This window comes from Lepus europaeus, chromosome 7 (assembly GCF_033115175.1).
Source record: "Lepus europaeus isolate LE1 chromosome 7, mLepTim1.pri, whole genome shotgun sequence".
NCBI classification, from domain to species: domain Eukaryota; kingdom Metazoa; phylum Chordata; class Mammalia; order Lagomorpha; family Leporidae; genus Lepus; species Lepus europaeus.
In genome coordinates, this window is record NC_084833.1 from 74,861,770 (window position 1) to 74,883,417 (window position 21,648).

Sequence of the window (21,648 nt, forward strand, 5' to 3'; positions counted from 1 at the left end):
TCATGACCATTATTATATCCCCTCAGTGCTTTCCACACTACCTGATAAATGACTAAATAAATGAATGCCAGCGGAACCAGTGACAAAGAAGACAGCAGCAGACAGGTGGTTGGTTTTAAAAAAAAAAAAAATCCATGATGTTTGCCTAATTACAATGGGGCAGATTAGTTAGGTATTAAACAAAATGTCTTTGTTCCAGCTATTCAGGAAGCAAGAGGAGAAGAAACAAAGCAGTCAGAATACAAGGCAGAAACATACAGTGTTCATTGGGTTACCTTTTGGTTAGGATAAAGGAAAACTAGGAAGGATGGGAGCCTTGGTCCGCTACAGTTCATAGTCTACTTAATTAGAAAAAAGGTTTAAAAAATAATCTTGTGCCTCAAACTCTACAAATACAGCTACTTGCTGATGGCTTGGCTTCTCCCTATGAGTACTACCATGTTTTGCTTGCCTTTTATCAGGCAATCATCACTGCAGCAACCACCTATCTTGAACTGATCCTTGCAATACCTCCGTGAGGTATATATCATTCTCCCCATTTTGCTTCTGAGAAAATTCAGGCTTAGAGAGGTTAAGCAGCTGCCTGATGTCACAGAATTAGTTAGTGAAAGAACTGAGTGTTTGAATTTAAGTATATTTGCCCCCAAACACAATCATGATCATGCCTAGGCTATACTGCTTGAATTTTCTTGCATTTTTTTTTTCTTTTTGACAGGCAGAGTGGACAGTGAGAGAGAGACAGAGAGAAAGGTCTTCCTTTTGCCGTTGGTTCACCCTCCAATGGCCGCCGCGGTAGGTGCGCTGCGGCTGGCGCACCGCGCTGATCCGATGACAGGAGCCAGGTGCTTCTCCTGGTCTCCCATGGGGTGCAGGGCCCAAGCACTTGGGCCATCCTCCACTGCCTTCCCGGGCCACAGCAGAGAGCTGGCCTGGAAGAGGGGCAACCGGGACAGGATCGGTGCCCCGACCGGGACTAGAACCCGGTGTGCCGGCGCCGCAAGGCGGAGGATTAGCCTAGTGAGCCGCGGCGCTGGCCGAATTTTCTTGCATTTTAAAATCAGGACAGAAATCAAGTCTGGGTGATCCTTCCTTCACAGCGATTCTCACATCTGTCTCTCCTTTTCCACCTCTTCCTGATACTCTTTTTCTGTTAACAGCATTAGCCTCACCTCCAGTACTCCTGACTCCCAAGTTCCACTTCCCTAACCCACCCAGGACTCTACACTTTTCCCTGGATCCTCAAAGTATGAAGTATGAGCTCCTCACCAAGGCATAAGAAATCATCCACCACCTATTCCAATGTACCTTGTTGCTCCTTGTTTGTTAGCCCTTCATGCCAAACATAGTAGTGTTTCTACTCACCATCCCTGAAATCTACTTGGTTCTTTACTGTTTGCACTCAACCTAGACCCCAGTCCCTCCCTGTAAGTGTTGTTTCTGTTCTCTGTCTGCCCAAATCATCCCTATCACCATCCTGAATCAGCTCATCTTGAAGTGAGTCTTCCTCATCCTAATTATTACAGCACATTTTATTGGTATTTTGGATTAGGAATCTCTCCCTGCTTGGCACTATATGCTATCATGTAGTCTGAACTTAGCATATCAGTGCATTATTTTTCCTAAGAGAATATGCCTCTTTATAGCCAGATACAGTGTCTTTTGTTTCTTAGAATTCCTCTGAGGATAGTAGACTGTTTCCTGAACATATTATTTGGAGAAATAAGTCTTTAAGTCATGCCATATAGGCAGCTGGACAATGTCCCATCTTTTTCAATATCCTACCATGAAGGGCTCCCAAGCACATACAGTAACTTGAACAAGTTTTTGAACCTTAATCATCCAGTCTCTCTAAAACAATAAAAATAATAGCAGATATTTTATATCTTCTGCAGGTTTTTTTGGTTAAATATTAAAAGTTTATAGAATCAGAAAGACATTCTGTTAGAGCTTTTTTCATGTTTGCTTTGTTTTTCTCTCTCCCTTTGGACTGTGAATGTCTTGGGGGCCAATACTGTGTTTCATTCCCAGCACCAGCACTGCACTGGTGTGTGTTGGAGCTCAATGAACCTTGAACAAATAAGCAGACAAATGAAGAAATGGCTCGGGGATATTACTTGTGGGCATACATGGTTCTCCAGTTCTACCACATTTCATGCTACAGATTTGTTGAACATAAATATTCTCATCCAAGCATGAGACATTTTGATTCAAAATGAAATTATTCCTACCACAACTGATTTCAGTAAATCCAAGATCTTAGAGGATTACAAAGGATTCTCTTTAGAGTTCAATATAAATTGTTCTGTGGGCCAGGCCTCAACAAGAAATGAAATCTTCACAGTACTGGATTTGCTATAAACACTAAGAAAAAATATTAAGTTCATTGTCCTGCAGATTGGCTAATCTCTATCCTGCCTTTGGAAGCAAGCTAGGCATTAAGATTATTTCAGGCCGATGTCGTGGCTCACTTGGCTAATCCTCTGCCTGCGGCACCGGCACCCGGGTTCTAGTCCTGGTTGGGGCGCCGGATTCTGTTATGGTCGCTCCTCTTCCAGTCCAGCGCTCTGCTGTGGCCTGGGAAGGCAGTGGAGGATGTTCCAAGTGCTTGGGCCCTGCACCCGCATGGGAGACCAGGAGGAAGCACCTGGCTCCTGGCTTCAGATCAGCGCAGCGCACCGGCTGTAGCGGCCATCTGGGGGGTGAACCAAAGGAAGGAAGACCTTTCTCTCTCTCTCTCTCTCTCTCTCTCTCTCTCTCTCACTGTCTAACTCTGCCTGTCCAAAAAAAAAAAAAAAAGACTATTTCAGTGTTAAAGATATGGTTTGAATTGATTGATTCCAAATCAACAAAGGGTAAAAGGGAGGTTGAAGTTAGGAGTATCACTAAAGGATTATCAACAAAGTTGAAAGACTAGTGTTTTGGGTTCAGTACAGTGACTTACAAAAGTATTGTTTTAGTTCTACCCAAAACATGTATGTGGGATACATAGTTTTGCTTGCAAAGAAATTCACCATTTCATAGGAAAGTGCTCATAGGAAAGCCTACCAATGTCATGGAATGCTATATCACATTAAAAGGTTTATCCTATTCTCCCTGAACTCATCTTGGAGACATTCTCCATTTTGATGAATGGAGTTTACAAATCTTTGTGGCAACCAAGACCCCTCCTGCCTCCAAGTCTTCCAGTTGTCCATCTAGAATGCTCATCTGCCAAACGTATCTTAATTTGAGGGGACCCTTACATTCTCTTCCATTTTTCTATAATTACCAGTGCTCATAGTGATACTTTTGAAAGAAGAGATCATTAGTAAAGCAAAGCAATGAAACCAAGATGCTATCAATCCTGTTCTTACCTTGCCGTTTTATTTTTTCTCCATTCTCTCGTCTACTTATTCTCTAGGGTCCCAACCACTTTAACTATAATTCATTATTCACTCATTTGTTTATCCATTAATCCTTTAACTAAATGCTGTTTGGAAATTAGTTTGCACATCCTCCCAAGGCCTATGTGTTAAAGGTCTCATAATTAAGTGCCATTAAGTGTTATATAAATGGCACTGATATGGTGGGAACTTAGCCCAACTGTGATGTTCAGAGGTAGGCTTTTGGGAAGTGATTACATAGGCTTAGGTGTTTGGGGTGGAATCTCATGATTGAATCATGGTGGTTTTATAAGACACACACTCCCTCTTGTCATGTGATGCTCTGTGCTACCTCACAACTCAGCTAGCAAGAACAGCATCACAAGATGCTGAACCCGTACAGCTGCCTGATCTTGGACTGTGAACCTCCAAAAGTGCAAGTCAAAACAGACCTCCTTCTTTCATAAGCAGGTTATCTTATATAATTTGTTGTAGTAAGTAAAAGCTGATATGTCTTCATTCATCACTTATTCTTTATTTAATAATTCATTATCATCAGCTATTCTCACTCATTCACTCAGTTACTCTGTCATTGTCCATCTAATCTTCACTCATTCTTTCTGCAAGGTATTTGGTACTATCCTAAGTGCTAGGAATAGGGCAATGAACAAAACAAACACAAAAAGTTTTTTCCTTGTGGATATTGGGGGAAGGAACAACAAACACACACACAAATAAACATGTAATAAAATTTCAGGCAGTGATGTGATAAGAGACAGTAAGACATAGTAAAGGCTTTCACAAATTCCATAAATATTTACTGGGTATTTGTTATGCATGGGACATACTGTTAGATGCTTCAGGCATGGTAATAAATAAGGTGTAGGGCCCCAACACTTAGAGAGCAATGAAGTGAACTGGAAACTTAGATTCTAAAAGTCCCTCAGGGAGCTGGTGTTGTGGTACAGTGGGTTAAGCCACTGCCTGCATCCCATATAAGTACAGTTTGAGTCCTGGCTGCTCTAATTCTTACACAGCTCTTTGTAATGTGCCTGGGAAAGCAGCGGAAGATGACCTAAGTGCTTGGGCCTCTTTCACCCATATGGGAGACTCAGATGGAATTCCAGGCGCCTGGCCCAGCCATGGCCATTTCAGCCATTTGGGGAATGAACCAGCAGATGGAAGGTCTCTCTTTATATATATCTCACTTTGCCTTTCAAATAAATAAATAAATCTTAAAAGAAAAAAGTTCCTCAGGCAATTTGTCACACAGGCCACAGTAGGGAACATCTCATCAAGTAACCCACAGTACTTTTATCAGTTATTAGATGTCTTTGTGTGCCCTTCAAACACCTTAAATTCCTCCTAAAATAATCTCTATAATGCCGTCATCCTTCCTCCTTTTCCATTTCCTCAGTTAGATTCTCATAATTTCTCATCTAAGCTTCTACTAAAATGTCCTTATTAAACTGTCTAACCTCATCCTATCTCTTACACAGTTGCCAGAATAATTTCTCTGAAAAATAATCTTGATCAAAAAGTCATTTGGTAGCTTCTTGTGACTTGGAGGAATAAGTCTAGCCTCTTGGCTCACATTCAAGGTTCTTTGTTATCTGATTCCAGCTTCTTTTTTTCCATATAATTGCTTAGCACAATGGAGCATAGCTGCCATATCAGACTACTTCCTGGTCTCAACGCCTCTCCGAAACCCCATGTCATGTTCTCTGCTTCTACCTTCCTCTCCCCATGTCTACCTAACATATTCTCATCCTTCTAGAATCCCTTCTGACGACCTCCAGAAGTTTCCCCAACAATCCCTTCCCCTGACCATGGATACTATCAGTGTTGCTGTCTGTGTTGGCACAGCTTTTCTTTTTCTTTCTTTTTTTTTTTCTTCTTTTTTTGACAGGCAGAGTTAGGCAGTGAGAGAGAGACAGAGAGAAAGGTCTTCCTTCCCTTGGTTCACCCCCCAAATGGCCACCATGGCTGGCACGCTGCGCCGATCCGAAGCCAGGAGCCAGGTGCTTCCTCCTGGTCTCCCATGTGGGTGCAGGGCCCAAGCACTTGGGCCATCCTCCTCTGCCTTCCAGGGCCACAGCAGAGAGCTGGACAGGAAGAGGAGCGACTGGGACTAGAACCCGGGGTGCCGGCACCGCAGGCAGAGGATTAGCCTAGTGAGCCGCGGCGCCGGCCCCCACAGCTTTTAAAATCCTCTTATCACATTGACCACAATTTATGACTATACTTCAGTCCCTCCTCCAAACAATGGATTCTTTAAATACAGGGACCATATCTTGTTCATCTTTAATTCCTAGCTACCATCTGTATGTAATAATAAATAGTGAATAATATTGACTGACTGACTGACTGACTGACTGGAGAATGAATAAGTAATCCTATGGAATGATGCTAGCAAGGCATTAAACCAGTATTTTCAGTCAATTGCAAGAAAGGACATTTAAATACATTATTTCCAATAAATATCCTAAAAACATAACTAAGCAACCTATATATTAATGGTTCTATCCTCATCATTCATACCCATTTTCTCTTTGTCCTATTTTTCTCCACATTTCATTCTTAACATGACTTCCTTCTGGCCTTCCTTTTTGCCTGTGGCTCAGGTCAACCAACAGTGCTTCTCACGCTAATTTTTTCTACACTGAAAGCAGCCATTGATCTTAGACTGGTGATATATATTACTAGGGTTGGCTTATATATAGTCAGAGTAGGTTATCACCTTTAAAAAATGTTTATTTATTTACAAATCAAACAGTGAAAGGGAGAAACAGGGAAATCTATATGCTGTTCACTCTCCAGATGTCCACAATGCCCAGGTCTGGGCCAGGCTGTAGCTAAGAGCCAGGAACTCCATCCTGGTCTCCCATATGGGTGGCAGAAACCCAAGTACTTGGGGAATCCTCTAATGCCTTCCCAGGTGCATTATCAGGAAACCAGATCAGAAGCACAGCAACTGGGACTTGAACCAACATTATTAAAAAAAAAAAAGATTTATTTATGTATTTGAAGGTCAGAGTTACACAGAGAGAGGAGAGGCAGAGAGAGAAAGTCTTCCATCCACTGGTTTACTCCCCAGTTTGCCGCAATGGCCGGAGCTGCACCGATCCAAAGCCAAGAGCCAGGAACTACCTCCAGGTCTCCCATGCAGGTGCAGAGCCCAAGGACATAGGCCATCTTCTATTGCTTTTCCAGGCCATAGTAGAGGGCTTGATTGGAAGTGGAGCAGCCGGGACTCAAACTGGCGCCCATACGGGATGCTGGCACTGCAGGAGGAGGCTTTACCCATTATGCCACAGTGCCAGCCCCTGAACCAGCATTCTAATAGGGGATGTTGGCTTTGCAAGTGGCAGCTTAACCTGCTATGCCACAAAACTGGCCTTGGCAACCACTTTTGCAGTGTGATGTCAGGGCACTGAGATGCTACTACCTCTAAAACAGCTTTTTTCCATTTATGAACTCTCTTCTTTTGGTTGAAAGCTCTGATCTTTATCAGGATTCATAAAACAGAGTAGTTATCTATTTTTAATTTATTTATTTATTCATTTTAGAGGCAGAGTTAAAGACAGAAAGAGGGAAAGACTGAGAGAAAGATCCTCCATCCGCTGGTTTACTCCTCAAATAACTGCAACAGCCAGAGCTGAGCCAATCCAAAGCCAGGAGCTTCTTTTGGGTTGCCTACATGGGTACAGGGCCCAAGAACTTGGGACATCTTTCACTGTTTTCCCAGGCCATAAAGCAGAAGGCTGGATTGGAAGGGGAGCATCCAGGACATGAACTGGTGCCCATATGGGATGCTGGCGCTTCAGGCAGAGGTTTAGCTTACTACGCCACAGCACCAGCCCCAAAGTACTTATCTAATCTTTTAGAAACCATCAGAACCAGGAGTTCTTCTAATAGTCTTGGCAGTTACCTTATTGTAATGTCCTCATGTGTGCTATATACCAGATGATAAGGACTACTTGGACTGTAAGTTAGGATGTCACAAACATGTTTGGACTCATGTTTCAATAAGTGACCATTAAGAAAAGGAAAGAAACTTTCATCTACACAGGATTAAATTATTTTAAAAAGTCAAGTACTCTTTAGGGTGGAATGCATATGAGATCCCTTTTAGGAGAAAGGAGGAGACCACCAGGCAGCTAGAGGATGTGGGATGAGGAACAGTGTGGGAAGAAGAGGCAGAAGGAGGAAACAATTAGGATGCTTGGAACACAGTTGAGTAACTATCATTTTTTAAGAGGTCTGCAGATTTATAACCAGTCAAGAACATGTATGAAACAGAGAGACTAGTTCTCAGAGGGGTAGTGTTGAAGGAAGACAAATGAGAAAGAAAATAAAGATCAGTTCACTGCCAGTCTACTAGAGTCCAAGAAGCACCAGCAGCATGTTCACCTAAGGTCCTAGTCAGTAGAGTGGCTCCTAGACTTTCAGTGTTGCCCACAGCACACATAATTTTTTCACAGACCATGTCATCTCAAGTAGGAAAGGAGGGCTTCTCCTCCCAGGAGAGGCCCACCTCTGTAGTCAAGGTACCTTACACCTTATTTATGGGCAGGGTCCTGGCTTACGTACGAAGGGTTTCTTGTGACTTTATTCAGTATTCCCCACCTTGGTTCAGCCATGTCCTGTGGATGATTTTGTGTTCAGTAATTATTTTGGGGAGTGGTACACCATGTGTTATAAATATATGGTCCTGGACCAGTGGCAGTCCATGAACTGTTTGTTACTCACAATCAAATTAGTGCAGATATTGAGACTATGTATTGAGAATCATTTATAGCTATCTGAAAAGACATCCCAGCACATAGTCAGTGGGCTTTATTTTGCACATCATTTCAGTATTTCATTTTATATTTTCCAAAAATATCAATCTATGATGAATATTACTAAAAGTTAAAATAAAACTGTTCTTTCACTACAATGAAGTGCTGGTCTATCCAATATTGCTCAGCTGAAAGTCAGTAGCTAGAATGTCTGTAGTCTTCCCTTTGACATCCTAAAAACTTTATTCTCTGCTCCTGTGGGCATAAATCTCCCTGCTTTCTCTTGCTATGAGTGCAAAGTTCAGAAAGAATGCAAGTAGCTGCACTGCTTGACTACATGCTGGGTACTGCCTGTGTTTTAATGATTTGAGTTAGACCCCATAGAATTATGCCCACAACAGAAGGACCTTGGAACAGAGCCTCTTTGAAAAACTGCTTCAGAAACTGCAATATTCAGTCACCATTACCTCATATTCCCCAACTCCTGACTTGTGGCTAAGAAAATACTGACAGGTATTGAGTCATTCTATTCAAATTCACTTAGTCTAAAAGCACAGGCCCTAAAATACACTTAACACACCCAGTTCACAAGGTTAAACTATGGATGAGAAACACTGTAGGGAAATGATACCAAGTAAAGTAGTAGTTTCTGACATAGAAAGGAGGAAGTAAAAATAGCTCCTTCTACTGTTCTGCCTTATTATGACCTGTGCCACATATCACAGAGCTAGCCTTTAATAAGCAAAAGCATACTGCAAAGATCAAACATCTTTTTTTTTAAAAAAAGATTTATTATTTATTTGAAAGGCAAGAGAGAGACAAAGACAGAGAAAAAGAGAGACAGACAAATAGACAGACATCAATTTTCTACCCACTGGTTCACTTCCCAAATAGCCACAGTTGTCAGGGCTACGACCAGGTTGAAGCCAGGATCCAAGAACTCATCTGGCCTCCCATGTGGATGAGAGGCGCTCAGTACTGTGGCTTTCCTAGACACATTAGCAGGAAGTTTAATCAGAAGTGGAGCAGCCAGAACTCAAATGAGTACTTCAACAGGGGATGCTGGGATTGCAAGCAGTGGCTTAATTCACTGCTTAGCCCACTGACACCATTATTCTTGCATTCTCAATTACACTTCATCCACATAAAAACAACGTCATTATAATGTCATTGGAAATTGTCAATTTTCTTTCTTCCTGAAAAAAAAAATGCTACATGATGCTCAGACTTTACTCCCGTTAAACTCACAATATCCTGGTGAGGCAACTGTATTCTTATTGACACCTAAGACTTGAAAGACTTGTCTGAGATCACACAAGGAATGCAGAAAATAGTGGACATGAGAATCGTGAAAGTTATATCATTAGCCTCAAACTGAAGAAGAGGAGCAGAACACCTAGCAGCCCCATGGGGGTCATGAATAAAAATGAGCCAGCTATGAGAGCTGTACCATCTCTGTCCCTCTGCACTTTGAGATAGAATGAATTCCTGGAAGAAGGATTGAAAGTCTAATGCAGATAAAAATGTGTGATGAGCTACATTTGTCTCTGATACCCTCCTCCCCAATTTTCTCTTTTCTTCGATGGCACTTATGCCTTCTTCCCTCAGCAGGTCAGGGCTCCCATGCTCAATACCCATCATATCTGGCTCTTTTTTTTGTTTTGTTTTCTTTTGACAGGCAGAGTGGATAGTGAGAGAGAGAGACAGAGAGAAAGGTCTTCCTTTGCCGTTGGTTCACCCTCCAATGGCCGCCGGCGCACCACGCTGATCCGAAGGCAGGAGCCAGGTGCTTCTCCTGGTCTCCCATGCGGGTGCAGGGCCCAAGGACTTGGGCCATCCTCCACTGCACTCACGGGCCATAGCAGAGAGCTGGCCTGGAAGAGGGGCAACTGGGACAGAATCTGGCGCCCCAACCGGGACTAGAACCCGGTGTGCTGGTGCCGCTAGGCGGAGGATTAGCTTGTTGAGCCACAGCGCCGGCTCCCACCATATCTGGCTCTTAAGAGCTACTCTCAGCTGCTTGGTGGTGAATCTAAATCACTGTGTTCTTTCTCCCATTTTTCTAATATTTTAGGTCTCATCTTTCTTTATTGAACAAAGACCTTTGGCCCATTATAGGGATTACAGGACACTGGTAGATGGGAAGTAACAGAGGACAAGATTAATGTTCCTCACACCTTTTCTTGGATTTCCTGAAATATTTGCATTTTTTAAGAGTCTTTATTAAGCACTTTTTTTTAAAGAGTCTTCTTATTGAGCACTTACTATGAGTTATGGACTATTTTAAGAATTCTACATTTACCAGCTAATTAAATTCTCAAAAATCCTGTGACTAGTATTATTCCTCTTTTGAACCTGAGAAAATAAAAGTCCAAGGTCACAGTATCAATTAGTGGCTCCTACTGAGTTGTTTCAACACTTTCTCCATGCCCCTAATTCCAGTCAGGCATTTGTACTTGTAGCTTGCCATTTTGCATGTGCAGCACACCAAGCTATGAAATCCAAATGCAGCAGCTCTCCCTTACCTTGGGCTTATTGGTGATGCATCTTCTTCTTGCTCTTCTACAATTCCAGTTGGCTCTGGTGGAAGGAAAGCATCTTTGTTGACATTATTCACCCAGCTTTCCTTTGCCCCCCTTGTTCCATCCTTACTCTGCTCATCTGAAACAGGAAATGATAGAGTCAGGGTGATTACCTCTCACCTCCATGACCTATAATTCTGTTGGCCTCTATCACTGAAGGCTTAAATCTGAACCGCAGGCCTTTTAAGGTCCAAGATCATCACTGAGTCTAAGTACTTTCAATCAGAATCACATCTATGAGAGAAGTAAATAGATCTCTACAATATTACTTCTTCTCCAAGCAGAGTTTATGGAGAGCACGGGTCTGCCTTTACATGTACAGGTATCTTGAGACCACTAAAGCACAATTCTGTCTGCATATAGGTTAATCTGACCTGAATTGGTGTCATTACTAAGTGTACACACCCAGGGGATACTAGGGCAGAGAGTCATCAATAGGAGAGAAGCATCAAACTTAAAGAGCTGCTGAAATCTACAGTGTGCCCAACACAATGTTTGTCTGGGATATAAAGAAGAACAAACAATTCTAGGGTGTCCCTCTCCACTGCCTCCTCCACCTCCCCATAGTTTAAATATCCAAATTCTACATACTCCTCAACACTCAGCTCAGATGTTAGTCCCCATAAATCTCTTTGCTCCTTCACCAAGAAACAATGTCTTTTGCCTCTGAATCCCAGGACTCCTTTTTTACCTGAAATTCTCTGATAATTAGCATTGACTGAGTGATGACTAACTACCAAGCACTGTTCTGAGTGCTTTGCAAGCTTTATCCCTTGAGGGGGGAGTTCCAAGTTAATACATTTGGAAATTGAGAGTCAAAGAGTTGGAGAAAGTTGCCCAAAGCCACATATCCAGCCAGTAAAGTGCCACAAATATTTCATCAGTGTTGAGAAAAATAAAACAATACTGGAGCTCCCAATTTTCAAATGTGTCCAGGTAGCATCCCCTGCAAGTCATTTCACACGTAAGTCTTTATTCAACTGCAAAATGGAATCCATAGTACAAACCAGTACACCATAAGATTTCTGAAGGTCTGAATGGTTTTGAAAAGCAAGAGAGTTGTAAGCAAAGCATTGCATATTGAGCAGTCAGCCTTTTTTGGCAAGATGTGTGGCAGTCAGTAAGACATTGAAACACAGTTCTTCTATTTGCCAACTATATGATCTTGGGCAAGTTACTTCTCTGAGTTTTACATACCTTATATATAGATTGAGGAAAATTACACCTACCTTACACAATTTCTGCTACAACTAGAAATCACACAGAGTAAATGTCTATCATAAATTAGATGCCCAAAAGATGATAGCTACTTGGCCTTATTGATAGAGGCCAGATACAGACAGGAGTTTTCACCAACTAATCCAGAGACAAATTGAGGAGCCAGTAAATATTGGAAGAACTCTTAAAATTCTTTGAAAATCCTCAAAAAATGCTGCCTTTACAGTCTTTTAAATAATGTACTTGCTTGATTGAAGAAGTACCAAAAATATCATTGAATGGGGAGGCTGACTTCTTCCTGTCTAAATCCTTCACCTTGCTCAAAAGGTTCTGAATCTTCAAAATTAAAAGCCAAGGAAGAGGTGTCAGATTCTTTATGAACCCCAATTTTCTATGCTACTGTAACTCCATATGGTACCTATTAGGCTCCATATTTTTGTCTACTCCACAATGAGGCACATAACCCTGCCCTCATTCATTAAAATCCAGGGCAAGAGGATTTTTGAGCTAGAGGATAACACATTATGCAAAGCACACCTCCAAACAATTTCCCTCAGCAGGTTTCAATAATGACTATTACACCTGTCCCTTCTCCCAACTCCTCCTTCCTACACAAATGCTGGTGTTAAGAACATTGGCCAATTCAACTCACCTGCTGCCTGGAGCCTCTTCTTTCTCATGGATGCTCTGATGAGATCCGCACCATGAATTTTGTCTCTGTGCCTTTTTGCCTTGGCTTCATAAAACCACTGACCAGTCATATTCTTTAGCTGTTGATCATCCTTAATTTTTTCAGGCAAATGTCTACAAAAAGAAAAGAGTTTTACTTTACTGAGAACCCACAATAAGTAAATGAATTCACCATGACATTGCATCAAGAAATTTATAAAAATACAGCCAAAACAAACCTCTCAATGCTTTAGAAAAGCTCATAAACCTCCAAGATGATTAAGAAATGTATGTTCCCCTTTGACGGAAAAGTCAGAGAAGCCAAGGTCAACGCTTTTTTTTTTTTAATTCAAAGATTTAATCAATGATGTCCAGATGATGTTTGAAATTTCTCAAGAACAGACACACCTTTTGACTGCAGTCTTCTGTGTCTACTGTTCAAAGGCAAATACTCCAAGGAGAGATGATATAGTAAGCTTCCCTAAGTCTTGGTTTTCTTATATGTAAAAAGGGGTTAATAATAATAATCCATCGCTTCTCAGCCTTTTGGCTAAGATCAAGTGTAATCATAATAATCCACTTCACAGAATTGCTAAGAATTAAGTAAACTAATACATGTAAATAGCCCTCTGCACACGCCTGGCACCAGATAAACACTTGATGAATAACTGGTGGAGTAGTTATCAGTTCATCAGGCCTTTCCATTTTGGAGACATGAATTGGTCAGACTTTTCGGGAAGCCCGTGAGGGAAGGAGATATGATGTCCCTGGTGCTTAATGTTAGAGAAATGAACACAGAAAAGACAGGTTAGAATCAGGGAAGATTAAAGATGGTGGGGTGTGCATGAAAGTTCCATTCATGCAGATACTGCTTTTAACGGCTGCACAATCATTCATGCTCATTGAAAAGTTAAAAATCTAAATAATCAATCAAATACTGCCCTCATAAAACTTCCCTGACTCGCACTGGCTGGAAAAACACTGTTCTGGTTGGCAAGTGTTTCAGTCTTTGCATTTCTCTATCTCACAAACCCATCTCTTCTTATTCATAGAGATGTACCTAGAACAGTATGGAATGAAGATCACAAAATCTATTCTTACTCATGGAGATGTACTTAGAATAGCATGGAATGAAGGCCTTAAGGAAACTTTGAACACACAGAAGAGAATGTGCTTCATAAATCCAAGAGAATTTTATGATTGTCATTTAAGCTAATATCCACATTTCATATCTAAGTGTTTTAGCCAGAGAACATGAATGGGTGAAGGCAGTAGCAGTGCTATGAGAGTTTTACAGAGTCGGAGAAGGGAAAATATGGAGAGGGTAGGAGCAGGGAGTTAGGAGACAGTCATCTCAGGCCTAGCCAGGCTGCCTCATGTTTCTCAAGCATGCCTGGAAGTGTTCTTCCACCCAGAGTAAACTAACTGCTAGAACCTCCTTTCCTCTATCAATAACCTAGGAAGACATGGCCCTATCCCAAATATGCCCAGTCACCACCCTCGACCACACATTGTCATGACAGACCATCTCCAAATTTGGACGGGGATAATGAATGTCACACTTCATGGTTCCTAGTTCCTATTAAATGTTTCAAATCTTTTCTCATTGCCCAAGGCTTTCAAGCAGAGCAAACAATCCTTGCAGGGCGCTGATGTAGTTTTTCTTTTCTCCTCTCAAAAGGACTGAGTTTGAGTTTAATTCCAGAAGAGAGAATTCTTTCCACATCTCCCTGTTCAAACAGAGAGCTTCCAGAAGAGGGATCTGTATTACTGACATCATTTCTTAGTGTTGGAAAACAGTGAGCACTTTTTCCGGGCTTTCAGAGTGAAGGACTACAAGATGACATCCCTCCCCACCTGGCTTCAGGCTTATTTTCCCACATTTACTCCAGTATGCTACTTGTCAGCACATTCAACTTCTTATTTTTCTCCAAACTCCTTTCATGACCTCTCAGATCACAGGCAGGACAGTGTGACAGAAGGACAGTGGGCGTTGGGATCTCCCAAAATTAGGTCCACATCCCAGTTTTGAGCATTCTTAGATGTGACTTTGGGCAGGTAACTGAACCCCTCCAAGCTTCAGTATCTTTGTTTGTAAAGATAGGGAGAAGTAAGACCTACCCTGTAGGATTTCTGAGATGATTAATTGAAGTGCTTACCTGACAGTCCTTAACAGTATCTGGATCTTGGTAAGAAGCCAATAAATGCAAAGTCCCTTGGGATTCTCTGTGCAGTGTGTTGCTCCCCATCCTTCACATGTAACTCAAACTTTATGAAGGCAGCTCTTTTGCCTTTTTCCATGTTCCCACAATACATCCACTTCAGGACATACCACGCAGTGTTCCAGTGATCTATTTGTACATCTGATTCATTTACTTATCTGTGGACTCATTACCAACTTCTTGAAGGTGGGGATTATCTTACTCACCTTTTAATGCCAGCAACTGGCCTAGAGCCAGGCATACAGCTGATACCCAGTAACTGTTGAGTGAATGAATCAATGAACAAATAAATGCTCAGCAGCCACCCCAATCTGAGTTGTGCAAGAGATAAAGAAGATCCTGTCAACACTAAGGTTAAGTGAACCATAACCCATCACAATGTAGGGTCTTCTGATGAGGTAGGACATGCCCATCTCATCAGAACAGAAAAAAACATCATGAAATACTGTGTCAGTCAATACTCTTGCTGAATCACCAGAAAGCCTCATAGCAAAACAAATCTCAATTTCTCTTCATGAGATTATTTGTTTTTATTGTCCAGCTGAAAGGCTTTTCATAGGGGTTTTCAGGCAATTCTTCATCTGCTCCTGTCTAAGAGACTACTTCAAGTTCCTGATCCATGTACCACAAGCACAGCCTGTGAGTCAGACTCATTGACACACAGCCCCTGAAAAGATGTAGAGCCACTGTGGTAAGGAAAGGGCGTCTGGCTCATTTGTTTCAAAGTAGACAAAAGAGCAGGAAATTCTTTCAGATTTAATAACTTCCACTTACATATTTTCTAACATAATTATCACTGCTAGGTTTAATCACAGTTACTTTTCCTAAATTATCTAAAATGCTTTGTAGATGAATTCATGGGTGACATCAAAATCCAAATTTTTCTAAGAAGTAGAGCATTTTTTTAAAAAATCGAGTATCCAGTGATGCCATTAAAATCTCCTCTTCTACCAGACTATATTGATCTCTCATTTTTCTTTAATTGTACCAATCAAATTAGCACTTGATTCTCTAAACATTGTACCATCTAGTTGAAGTGGGTTAAAGGTAAATGTCTTAGGAATTACACTTTTTATCCTCTACCATTCTCTCCACACATGCACACTGCACTTAGCAGAGAGCTGAGTTCAGATAAGATGCTGTGGGCTGACGGGTAGGGCAAAGCCAGAAAAAGAGCCCTCAGCCCAGATGACCTGGTCCTGCTGACCCTCCCAATCATTCTTGACCAGGCAGAACTTCCTGATCATTTTTTCATTCATTCCTCCATTTTGTCTACTAACACTTAAAAGTATCTGCTTTGTAGTGGACAAACACTTGACATTTAACATGAATTCTATCACTTAATCCTCCCAGAATATAGTCAACATAAAAGATGGAGATTTTGTCTTTCTGTATCTGTACCCCTGGCTGGTTACTTGTTCATTCATGTATCTATCGTGGGCCAGAAATAGGCTTGGAATTGTACCCCCCAAAATTTCACCTACAGCCCCAACTGCCAATGCCAACTCCTTTCAGTGCAGAGTGTGAGTCATTACAGAGTGAAGTCAGGAGAGCAGGATCTCCCAGTGTTCACACATGCACACTCCTGCTTCCAGGTATTCAGTATGATTAGGCAAAGGGCTAACATCACACATAGGGCCTGGCTGATGTTTTCTAGTCAATTGTGGCTATCAAGTTGGCTTGAACAGTTGATAATCCCACATCCAGCCTTTTTATCTTTTTAATTCCCCACTATATTCTGAGGAAGATGTTGAGACTGTGTGATTTGAAAGTATTCTCAGATATTGGCTTAGAGTATGAGAGCTGGAAGAGACCTTAGATAGTTACAAATGACCTCACTTTCTGAATAAAATGATTGAGGTCCACAGAAGGTAAGGGGATTGCACAGAAGGTCACACAGAGCTGGGACTGTAACCAGCCCTACTCTCAGCCAGAGTTCTTTCCACCAGCCCGTCCTGCCTCAGAGTCACACGTGCTTTCGGTTTCTAAGACGGTTATCACATCTCACTCTTTCTACCAAGTAACTCAACCTCTGATGGAGAATCTGAGAACCAACACACATGAAAACCAAATAAACTGCCAACACTCCTTACAGGAGAAAACCAGAAGAAACATGTGTCTCTGGTGTTGTGGACTTATCATCAGTCCCAACAGTCTGCTGAGAGGCAGCCGAGTGTGTGGCAAGTGCACACCCTGGAGTTGATTCAGCAAGACTCCAATCTTCCAGGGCACCTAACCTCTTCAACACCATTTCCTCACTTGCTCAGTGGGTGTGGCTACGCTGTGCTGAGCATGAAACAGGACATGCATGTGAAGTTCTGTGCACTGGGCAGTGTTGAGACAGTGCTGGTCCCTTGTCCCTTTGACAGAAATCACCAGCAGAGGTCCTGGAAGTCAGTTCTTAATGACAACTGCCTTCATTTGAAAGGAACTAGCTCCTAAGAAGGCAGCTGAGAATCATAAGATGTGGTGGCGGTTGAGATGGTATCTACTTCAAAAGTGCCTGTCATTGTAGATGTGGCTGTGTGTACACGGGAGTGGGGGTATGGAGCTGCTGCTGGTGTAGACATGTAGGGCGATTTCCTGCTGGCAGTGTGACACAAAGCACAGGAAATACCACCTCAAGGGTGGTGTGTCATTTTCAAACCATAAAAGGCTAAAATTACACATGTATGTATACGGTGGTATTTCCTTAAAAGGGAGGGTGGAGTGGGAGGGGGGAGAGTGTGTGTGTGTGTCAGAGGAGGAGGCAGAGTGGGGAGGCAGAGAATAGAGGTAGGAGAGTGAAAAGGAATCCATCATCCTGATGTCTGCTGCACTGCTATTCTGTGAAACATCTCCATCTGGGAGCTGAGGAAGCTGAACCACGCTCTGCGGTAGAGAGCAGGCCCAGCATTTGTGGTTACAGGCAGAGAGGCAGCACGAAGGACACTTGTGGTGGCAACAGTGACCCGGAACTGTTATATTCTCAACTGTGCCCCCAGAGACACCAGAGTGGATATTCCTTTGGGTTCAAGCCCATGTTTTACCATTTGTAAATGGTTGAGTGCCTTAGGGACTGGACACCTGCCCTGTATAGCACTGATTTTCCATGAAATCAGGATGGGGTTAACATATAAACTAAATCACCTTCAAAGTGTCTTGAAGAAGCTTGGATGTGAACAATTCAAAGCACTGTTTATGGTAGGCAAAGCAAATGGATTTCAGTTTGAAGGCCAAATCTCGCCGACGGCCATCCTGTAAAGGATCCCAGAGCAGTGTGAGATTCTGTGGGCAACAGTGCTATACTCATTAGTGATGTCCTCGTGGCTCTAGGAGGGTCACACTCCAAAGTTCATAAAAAACTAGCATTTGCAAGAACAGTCTGAATTTTAGTGGCGAGTTTTGCCTTTCTAATGATGCTTTGCTTAGGCTAATACTACAACCACATAATTTGTGTTTATAAGCCACATATAAACTAAACTAGCAGAACTAGACCACTGAAAAATCACGTTAAGGAAATAAAGTAGACTTTAAAAAAAAAAAAATTGCAACAGATAATCCATTAAATGGACTGAGGCCATTGGATGGTAAATTTTTTCAGGGCTAGGATCCTGTATTCAATTATCCTGGAACCCCTTCCACATTGTCCAGAGCAGTTCCTTGTTCTTACAGGTGGTCAGTTAAATTTCAGTGCATTAAATAACTGAGTTTTAGAAACAATTTCCTTCTAAAGAATCAGATTACTAATCATAGTCTTTGGGTTTTAGGTGGAGTGGTAATGAGGGAATTAATATTAGCCATCTCCTGAAACTGGAGATCATTATGCTAAGTGAAACAAGCCCAACACAGAAAGACAAATATCATGTTTTCTCTCATACGTGGAAGTTTATAGAAAGAGAGAGCATACAAAATAGTGAAATAAAAAATATACATGCTTTGAAACATGGTATCTCATAAGTATGTACAATTCTTATCTATCAGTAAGAAATATGAAACTTTTCTGAATTAAAATATAGCCATCATCTATTATGTGCCAGGAAAACCAATAATTCTGTGACTTAATTCCGACTTTAATCCTTTAAGTTTGTTATGGTCATTCCCAGTCTCTAGGTTGAAGCTCAGAGAAGTAATTTGCCAATTAAGCAAAGCTGATTACCGGTGGAGAGGAGATTCAAGTTCATGTCAGTATTAACTAAGACCCATGCAGGTGAGTGCTTTCCCTAGGTCAGGATCACTCACTCACCATTCCCTTTTGGAAGAACAACAATGCACAGCATGAGCCAGAGGGAAAGCACTGGACCAAGAGGTTTTCTATCATGGCTTTGCCATAAACCTGTGTGGCCCCAGGCAAGTCATTTCCTTTTTTGGGGCTTTACCTTCTTGATCTGTAAATGGACCAAAACAATGCCTTTCCAGAGTTATCAGGCTAACACTCTGATGGAACAGGCAGACAAACGGCTGAGGGATGGCAAAGGGGCTGGTAAACAAAAACCCATGGAGCAACCTTCTCAGAGGTCAGGGTCTGATTTCTCATTCCACCAGCCCAGGAGCAGAACAGCCTCATCTCAAGTGCCTTCTGCCCTGAGGCAAAGAGGGAGTCAGAGCCAGACTCTTCTAGTGTGGAGGAGGTCAAAGGCTGGGCCTCTTCCAGTGTCCACAGGCCTGCTTACCCTCAGGGAACCCTGTCACTCCTTCACAGCCCCAGGGTCCTGCGTCTGCCCATGACCAAGTCCACATGAGGTGCCAGGTACCTTATTAGAAAATCCCCCAGAGAAATGATGGTAGGCAGGGCTTAACTCACACCAGAATTTTCACCACCCAAGCCACCTTCCTATCATTTATGTACAAAAATGAAAAACAAGGGCAGCACCATCTGAACTGCTAGGGCACCCTCAGCAGCAACAGACAGGAGGGGACTCACAGCACTTTTGTCCCGAGAGTAAGACTGGCTGGTGCCAGAGCATACACACTCACAGCCTTGCAAGGCTTAGCACCAGATAGAACTGCACTTTTGAGGGGGCCTTTTTATCAAGTGCCCAAAAAAGTGTGTCTACTCCGACAGAATCACAGAAATACAAAGAAGATGCGCCAGCCTGGAATTCCAGGGGCCAAAAAAAAAAAAAAAACAACCACGGGGAGAATGGATGGATGGTGAATCTCATTATAATTTAGCTAGTGAGTATAATCACAGACCATAAACAACACCTTGTAGGTGGAAGGACTCAAAGGCACTTGCACCTCCCCAATGTTTAGAGTCCCATATCCTGAGGTAGGAAGGGAGATACAACACAGTGTCACCTCTACTGCTTTCTTTACAGGTCTTCCAAGCTTGTCTACCAAGAAGATAAAGGCATTTCCACTTTGTATTATGCTGGAAGAGTCAATTAATTCTATATTTTCTCCATACTGCTCTCTTCCTCTATTCCCAAATGAGTATAACTGTCTGGCTTTGTCAAATCTCAGGTTTGCTATGAAGAAAACAAAAGGATAACATCCATAAAAAGAATTTATAAACTCTGAATGGGTAAAAGGATTAATGCTAGCAAAGGGCCACAATAGCTGGATTGGTGTCACCCTCCTGCCCAACCCCTGGGCCCACCACTTGCAGATACACAGAGCATTGCAAGTGACTTGGGGGGACAGCATGATACCCACCACCTACTGCCACCACCTGTCACAACACATGTTCCCCCCCTCACACCATGGCAATCAACTCCTTCCCTGTTTCCACAGCCCGGGATGGATGTCTCAGGGAGAGGAGGTGGAGTTAGTGAACGAGTACTTGAAGATCAGGATTTGGATTCTTACTTCGGACACTTACCAGTTGTATGATCTTGATCAAGGCACCTGACTTCCCTTAAAGCAAATTTCCTCACACATCAAATGGAGTAATTATACACCACTATGCCCTCGAACTACACAAGAGTGTGTGAGCTCATAAGAAATAATGGGCATGTTAAGCACCATCTATATACAACATACTATTAGTAACCACAACCGGACATTCAGTAGTGTTTGACATGAATTTCAACATATTCTTTCATAAAGTATCTATGTTAAGCTAGGGTCCAAATAAGGAAAATGATATAGATAAATCCATTGTTCATGGTCTTTGTGTGCCAGGGAGTAAGAACATGGCTTATAGTCCTTTTGGATAACTCCTGGGAAAGAAATAAAAATTACTATTACTACCTCACACTTTGAAAGCCTTTCAAAGTCTGAGATTATGTAGGCAGTAAGAGGAAGGACCTGGGCTAAGCCCAATTCTTCAGCAGTCTGGTCTAGTGCTCTTTCTAACACAAAGATAAGTGAAAGTAGTAGGAATGTTGACATGTAACATTCGGGTTCCACCCAACAAGTATCATGTGTCAAAGTTACCACTTCTGTTTATGGCACTCAAGCCAAATGAAGAATTGGCTCTTTCATCAAGTACTTTTAATTCTGCTGTTAAAACGAATTCCAACATTTTTGAAGGTATGCAAAAAAAAAGTGAGCTAATTCTTCATTTTAAAAAAATTTAGAAATTAAAATAAATTCTAATTTGGTTCACAATTTAGTAAAAATGGATTCAATTTTTTAAAAGTGCTTATAAATATACACACATATGTAAATGTAGGTGTATGTGTATGTTTGAATACATTATATTTTAAACTCGAAGTTTCATATGTTAAGGCAGTTTAGTTTTTTAATCAAGATCCTATTTCTTCCAGGAGTCCAGTGGGATAAATTTTGAGACAGCAAGCAGAGAAAAGTTCTGTCCAGGAAGTGTATCTAAAATTAGATCCCATAAGTTTAGGTTCCAAGTCAGAACTACCACTTAGGGTTGAGT

The 21,648-nt window shown here is 41.9% G+C and overlaps 1 protein-coding gene across 12 annotated transcripts in view; it reads right to left on the reverse strand.

Moving 5' to 3' along the window:
* SYTL2 (synaptotagmin like 2) overlaps positions 1 to 21,648 on the reverse strand; it is a 127,245-nt gene that overhangs the window by 49,527 nt on the left and 56,070 nt on the right. For 8 of the 12 annotated variants that reach the window (XM_062196824.1, XM_062196815.1, XM_062196816.1 and 5 more), the window contains 2 exons: positions 12,599 to 12,750; positions 10,672 to 10,807 (listed from right to left, as the gene is read on the reverse strand). In XM_062196824.1, the coding sequence (XP_062052808.1) occupies positions 10,672 to 10,807; positions 12,599 to 12,750 (288 nt within the window). The remainder of the gene's footprint in view (positions 1 to 10,671; positions 10,808 to 12,598; positions 12,751 to 21,648) is intronic. The other 4 variants (XM_062196822.1, XM_062196817.1, XM_062196819.1 and 1 more) reach the window with 1 other exon arrangement.